Consider the following 7,901-nt stretch of genomic DNA (forward strand, 5'->3'; position numbering starts at 1 on the left):
ACAAACGAATCGCATTTGACCATGGTGAAATTATAAGGTGGCGTAAAACGACCAGCTGATTGGTTTGCGTCTGTCAAAATTTGTTATTGTAAATGAATTGCATGAAAACTTAAACAAACATTTTGAAATACTGAAGAATTTTAGCCCAAAAATTCATTGTTGTTGTGCTACTTACGTGACCTTAGATAGATAGATAGATTTTGGAATGCAACAGAAGGAAATATGTGCCTTTATTAAGAAAGAAATAAGAAACTATCTTAAAAAACAACGACAGTAACAGATATTTGTTATTCCCTTCAACACGGTCATCATTTTATATTTAATTATATTAACTTTAAAAGTTCCGCTTCACATGTCAAATTTCATAGAAATTGGGCATACATAGCGTGTTTAGTGGATAATATACACGAAATCGGCCCAAAATATATATGGGAGCTATATACAAGTCTGAACCGATTTCAATATAGTTTGGCAAATTTATATCTAGACCAAATACCGTTTCTTATTCCAACTGTGGAGTCTGTATTTATAACCATTCGTTAGATATCAGCATACAAAATCTACATATTTTGGGAGATATATAGATACCACTTATACAAAAAATAAACTGGTGCTAGATGTATGTACAAAGATCTTTCTCTGTCGCAAAACTGATACTCGCATTCCTTTGTTGAAGAAGTAGTCCATTATTGACGAATTATTCTGTTTCCGTTTCGCGAAAACAAATTTAGAGTTTTTCAAAAAAAAAGTCGTTTGAGAAAAGACGGAATTTATCTTTTCCATAAAAACATATCATAACAAATAAACTGCAACAAGTTTGTGTAAAGTTGTAATTACTGCATCAACCTACAGCACCCTTTGGTAGCTGTCACCTACTTTATTACCTCCATTAAATTGGACAATCTAGTTTCCGGAAAGGATCGACCTTTCAAGTTCCTTTTCCTAAAAGGAACTAGTTTATTAATATAGTTCTATAGATCTAAATAGTTCCGAGGCTGATCTAGCTCAACGAATCATTCTCTTTCATCGTTCCAAAATAGTCCGAGGCTGAAATAGTGCCACAATTCTTTTTCTTTCATCGCTCTTTTCGCGCCAAATAGTTCCTTATACGGAATAGTTCCTTGGAACTAGTTCGTTAGCGGAAGACTGACAAGGTAGAGAAACAAACCATCGACTACAATCTCGGTAACAACTAAAATAATTGTCTAGTCTTGCGATTCACTTGCAGAAGCGTACATTTTGCTTTTTTACTTATACCATAAAAGCTTTGAGGACATTGGAAAAGCGTTCTGAACGCCGTTTTCACCGCTACTAGTTATTACTTGAACATATCCAGCTGATCGGCAGTTTGATTGTTTTATAACCTCATATGCTCTTGGTATTTCTTGTAACAAAAGAAATATCCACTGAAGGATTTAGAGGTATACCATTGGGACATTATTCAATTAAGATATTTTCGCAAATATTTGTTTCGAATACTGGTTAGATCCCCACTTATTGGGGCTGGAAACTACATTATAGTTCAAGAAATTCTCAAATTTATATAGATTATATAGATTTAAAGAACAAAATGGCTACCAACGACATAAATACTACCGACAAAGCTCCTCAAAAATTCATTTTCTTTTCTGACCAAGTGGTCACGTTCTGTGCCAACTTTCAGCAAACCCCTGTTGAGGAGCATACCTCCTCCAGTTTACAGGTCGAACTAGACGACCTAGAAAGACGTTGGCGTCAACTTGTGCAAGTGTATGAAAATGAAATGACTTCTGAAACCTCAACCTTAACCGAAACGACGAGAGAATCCATTCACTCAAAATTCACTGAATCCTGTAGGTCATACAAGGATTGCAAGGCCTCAATTCTTGACCTTCTTCAGATCGAAAACCAAAAACTTGCAAAATCACAGCAAAAATCTACCGTTGACAAAAATACTTCCAGTACTACAAGTTTCTCCATAAAAATACCGCCATGTGATACTGAACTGTTTAACGGAGGTTACGATAAATGGCCCAGTTTCCGTGACATGTTTACAGCTATCTATATAAAACATTCCGAATTGTCTCCCGCTCAAAAACTGTTCCATTTGCGAGCCAAAACCAGAGGCGAAGCAAATATAATTGTTAAACGTTTTCCTTTAACTGATGACAATTTCCAATTAGCCTGGGATGCTTTACGTCAGCGTTACGAGAACAAACGCATTCTTATCAACCATCAGTTAAGGAAAATATTTGAGATTGACAATGTTTCGTCTGAAAAGGGCAAATCTTTACGAAACTTACAATATACTGTGAATAACTGTCTTTCGGTCCTTCGGACATACAACATTTCTGTCATCTCGTGGGATCCAATATTAGTATATTGGGTTTCATCAAAGTTGCCCGAAGAAACATTGACAGCATGGGAAAATTCACTATCGAACCACAAGGAGATGCCGTCTTGGGATCAACTAGACGAATTTATTTCCAAAAGACTAAATATGATGGAATCGATTTCGGATATGAGAAAGCCGTCTACAAATACAGGTTCATACAGAGTTAATACTTACAATGCAAAAATTGACAGTCCTCATAAGGCATGCAAAGCATGTCATCAGGATCACACTTTAAGAGCTTGCTCCAAATTTCGTTCGTGGTCATTGTCGCAGAAAAGGAAATTCGTTTCTGACAACAAAATTTGCGATAATTGTTTGTCGTACGGACACATCTCAAAGAAGTGTAAAAGTAAATTCGTATGTCAAACTTGTAAACAACAGCATCACACCCTGTTACACCCGGACGGAGGTAATCACCTCACACTAAATTCGGAAGGTCCCAGATCTGCGTCTTACCACATTGAGACTTACGACAATGAATTGCCAACCACATCCGCTGCTGCTTATTCCAATACGTTGAACATTCAAAATCATTTTTCCCAATCTGGTCAAAAAACTGTTTTGCCTACGGCTTTGGTGGACATAGAACATCAAGGTATTTGTTTCACCATTCGAGCCTTCATAGACCAAGGATCCCAAGAGTCGTTTGTTGCTAACCGCATTGTCAAACGATTTGGTATTCCGACAAAGAAATCACATACAATAATTTCAGGTCTGGGGGGAACTGTTCTGGACAATTCCTCCAAGACATGTGAACTAACTTTAAAGTCTAGGAAATCAGATTTCAAGGTGACCGCTTCCGCTATTGTGATTTCAAACCTGAATCACTTAATGCCCGCTTCCCCAACCGCTATTCATGATTTTACTCACCTGAAATCTTTAGAGCTAGCTGATCCTAACTTCTTCAAACCCGCTCCTATTGATTTGCTAATTGGTAGTGATATACTACCAGCAATTATAAAACCTGGACTTCAAAAGAATGTGTCTGGAAATTTGTTGGCCCAAAATACGGAACTTGGATGGATCATTAGTGGCAAACCCGCGTCGAACACTGTTGTTTCCTTTGCCTCTTGGACGGCAACTATTGATCCACTTAATCAAGATTTACAACGGTTTTGGGAGTTAGAAAATGTATCCAATGAGAAAACAATGTCCGCTGATGACGTGTGGTGCGAAGAATTTTATAAAAAGACCGTAAACCGTAGACCCGATGGTCGATACGAAGTAAGACTACCATTCAAGCATAACTTGACTCCTGACCAATACCTTGGTGCTTCAAGACCTGCTGCAATGGGTCAATTCTTAAGAATGGAAAGAACACTTGAACGAAATCCAGAGTTAGCTGCCGAATATAATAAGGTTCTTTCAGAATATATATCGCTAGGCCACATGAGGCAAACTTCAAGTGCAGAAACTTTTGATAACAAACACTGTTCCTCCTATTACTTGCCACATCACGCGGTAGTCAAGCCGGAAAGAATGTCAACCAAGGTTAGAGTCGTTTTTAACGCATCCAAGAGAACTGTAAGTGGTCTCTCGTTAAATGATATCCTTTACACAGGACCTACTTTACAAAACGACTTAATGAATGTCGTATTAAAATGGCGATTTTTTAAATATGTTTTTAATGGCGACATTCAGAAAATGTACCGCCAAATTCTAGTACATAAAGATGATCAACAATTCCAGAGAATACTGTTCCGGACATCTCCAAAAGAGAAAGTCCAAGATTTCTGTTTACAAACCGTTACCTTTGGGGTAAATTGTGCGCCATATTTGGCAATTAGAACTTTACTTCAACTCAGTGAAGATAATCAAGCGTCCCATCCGACTGCATCGTACATCCTGAGGAGCCAAATTTATGTTGATGACATTCTATCCGGAGCCAATTCAATAACTGAAACAAGATCAAATCTTCAGGAACTAATTGACTTGCTTAAATCCGCGGGCTTTCCACTAAAGAAAATAACATCAAATCATCCGCAAATCCTACAAAATATACCCCCCGAGGATCTTCTCAGCGAAGAGTTTCTACAAATTGAGGATGTCAGTGAAACTAAAACCTTAGGCATTCAATGGAATGCAATGAAAGACTACTTTTTCTATAAGGTGACACACATAGAGTTGCCAACTGTTTCGATAACAAAACGAAAAGTTTTGTCTATAGTAGCGAAGTTATTCGACCCGGCGGGGTGGTTAACTCCAATTATAGTGGTTGCTAAAGTCTTAATGCAACAATTGTGGATCGATGGAACAAATTGAGATGAGGAAATTGAACCTCATTCTTTTGAGAGATGGAATTCTTTCCTGATGAATTTTCCTGGAATTCAGAATATAAAAATTCCTCGCTGGATTTATTATTCTCCAGAGGCCAAGACCCAAATACATGGTTTCTGCGATGCCTCGGAGAAAGCGTATTGTGCGTGTTTATACATCCGTTCCACCTCTTCACAAAATGTTACCTACACTAATCTGCTTGTTTCGAAAAGTAAAGTGGCACCACTCAAAACTGTTAGCCTGCCCAGATTAGAATTATGTGGAGCAGCTATGTTGTCGAAATTACTCAAATCTGTTTGCAAAAGTATTGATATCAAAGATCCCGAAGTTTTTCTGTGGACTGACTCCACAATTACGTTAGCATGGGTTAATAAACCGCCGTATCACTGGAAAACCTTCGTAGCCAACAAGGTATCAGAAATATTGGACAACGTAGGTAATGCTAATTGGCGACATGTGTCATCTGCTGATAATCCTGCTGATCTTGGTACTCGTGGATGTACTGCCGACGAGCTCCAAACAAACGACATTTGGTGGCATGGACCAAAATGGCTATCTCAGGATCCCGAACATTGGCCACAATCAAAAATTTCTAAAGACTCTGCGCCAGAACAAAAAGTAATTGCACTTCACACCCAAGTTGTTGGAGATTCACTGCTCGAAAACTTTTCGTCCTTAAACCGAGCCCTGAGGGTTTTTGCGTATGCTTTCCGTTTTATACACGGATGTAAAAGATGTCAAGCCCAGGCACTTAAAAAGGACGTTTTAACAACCCAAGAAATTACTTTTGTCAAGTATCGGCTAATAAGACTTGCACAAATGTCACATTATTCCTGGGAATACCAAGCTCTGGAGTCACATCAACCTATCCCCACAAAAAGTCGATTGCTAACACTGAATCCGTTTCTTGATGAGCATAAATTGATCCGAGCAAATGGACGACTGTCCAATGCTGACTTAAGTTACAACGAACGATGTCCAATCATTCTACCAGAGAAATCATTGTTCTGTAAACTGTTCATCCAGTTCACACATACATTGTTATTACATGCAGAACATCAAGTTATGCTGCGGGCCATAAGGCAGGAATTTTTTGTTACCCGCTTAAAAAGCGCTGTTCGACAATGTATCCGAAACTGTCACAAATGCATTATTTACAAGCACCGCTCCCAAAACCAAATAATGTCGGCACTTCCTCCGGAACGATGTACATTCTCTTTACCCTTTACTAATACCGGTATAGATTTTGCTGGACCTTTTGAACTGAAAACCTCACGCCTTCGGAATGCCAAATTGCAGAAAGGCTACGCAGCCATTTTTGTTTGCCTCTCCACAAGAGCAATCCACTTAGAAGTTTGTTCAACTGTCCTCAGAAGCGTTCCTTGCAACATTCAGTAGATTTGTAGGTCGAAGAGGTCTGCCAAGTCAGGTTTTCTCTGATAACGGGACTAACTTTATCGGAGCAAATCGAAAATTATCTGAAGAATATAAAAAATTCTTACAATCTGTTGAACATGATCTTGTCGCTAAATACAATTTGCATGACTTTACCTGGCATTTCATTCCGCCCCATGCCCCACATATGGGTGGCCTCTGGGAAGCCGGGGTAAAGAGCATGAAAACACACTTAACAAAAGTAGCTGGAAATCTGAAATTTACTTATGAAGAGTTTTCTACATTGTTGATCCGAATCGAAAGCATTCTGAATTCTCGTCCACTATCTCCTTTGACTGAAGAACCCAACGAGTTACTACCCTTAACTCCTGGCCACCTATTAAGAGGGGCGCCACTTGTTGCAATTCCCGAACAATTTTCCGACAACATGTCACTAATGAACCGATGGCAAAGATTAAAAACTGTCCAACTCCACTTTGCCAAAAGGTGGAAAAACGAGTATTTAACAGAACTTCAACGTAGGTATAAGTGGAAAACCACTCAACGAGATTTATCTCCTGACGACTTTGTTGTCATCAAAGACGACAATCTTCCTCCGACCGAGTGGCGGCTTGGACGAGTAGTTAAAGTGTTCACGGGCAAAGATTCCAGAGTTCGTGTGGCAGAAATACGCACACAAAATGGAATCATTACTCGCCCCCTTGTTAAGCTCTGTCTTCTGCCAAAGTGCTAATCGAATAACCCGCTCACATATTTAATATAATCATATGTTCCACAATGTTTCTAGCGTTCCCAAATGCCGCATATGCCAAGAAAGGCATTTCATCAAATTTTGTCCCATCTTTTCCAACATGAGTGTCTTGAAGAGAAGAGCCGAGGCACAGCAGAAAGGATTCTGCTTCAATTGTTTATGTACTGCACACACTCGTGAGTGGTGTCCAAGTCGTAGGACGTGCATGGTCTGCCAACAGAATCATCATACGATGCTCCATGTCGACGTCAGCCGCAACCCCAAAACTGGCAAAACTCAACGGTCACCATCCCCCAATGGCCGCCCGAAGTCCACGCCTCCAAAATCAAGTCATCAACGGGAAATGCCATCAGCACCACACACAAAGGCTTCCACTTCTAATACTGCCCAGCGACGTCGGTCCAAAGTCAGTGATCGACTGAGCACCCGCTCTAAAAGACATGTTTTCCTGCCAACCGCACTAGCTAAAGTAATCACAACAGAAGGATGCGACAAAGTACGGTTGTTGATGAATTCTGGGGCAACGCAAACCTTGATATCTATGAATCTGGTGAAGCGAATCGATTTACCAATCACTCAGAGAGCGGGGAAAACGTTCGCCACCATCAATTTGCTATCCTTCCACGATCATACTGTCAAGATACAAATTTCGGCCGAAGTACGAAACCAGTTAGACACCTCGTTCGTAAACTCCACCACCGACAAGCGCTTGCAGTCCATATACAATCATTTCACAGATTTGGCAGACCCCCACTATTTTAATCCAATCAATATCGAAATCATTTTGGCCAACGACCATATCGCCAAAATACTAAAAGCTGGCTTAACACAAACCGCCTCCACAATGCCCATTGCCCAGAGCACAGTCTTTGGTTGGATGATATCCGGAGTCTGTGAATATTAAGTTGCCTCCAAGCAAGAGGGCCCGGCATGTTGAAGTGTCTTCAACAACTAGTTTAAGATAGTTATCTAAGAAATACTTGAATTTCCGTTACATATTTTGAATGCAAACTTTGAACTATAATTGTCGCTTAAAATTTCATCTGGTAACCTTTGACACTTTGAGCTTTCACTCAGTATGCAAAGGCTATCATTCTTCCATTT

The 7,901-nt window shown here is 39.7% G+C and overlaps 1 protein-coding gene across 1 annotated transcript; it reads left to right on the plus strand.

The window, feature by feature from the left end:
• The first annotated feature begins 1,570 nt into the window (after positions 1–1,570).
• LOC141403067 (uncharacterized) lies at positions 1,571–7,701 on the plus strand. The gene is made up of 4 exons (XM_073985232.1): positions 1,571–3,898; positions 4,016–4,483; positions 4,706–5,733; positions 6,834–7,701. Exons 1-4 carry the CDS (start codon positions 1,571–1,573, stop codon positions 7,699–7,701), a joined length of 4,692 nt encoding a protein of 1,563 aa, XP_073841333.1.
• Positions 7,702–7,901: the final 200 nt, after the last annotated feature.

The sequence above is a fragment of the Musca autumnalis genome, unplaced genomic scaffold (assembly GCF_047663935.1).
Source record: "Musca autumnalis isolate F117 unplaced genomic scaffold, ASM4766393v1 scaffold_4, whole genome shotgun sequence".
NCBI classification, from domain to species: Eukaryota; Metazoa; Arthropoda; class Insecta; order Diptera; family Muscidae; genus Musca; species Musca autumnalis.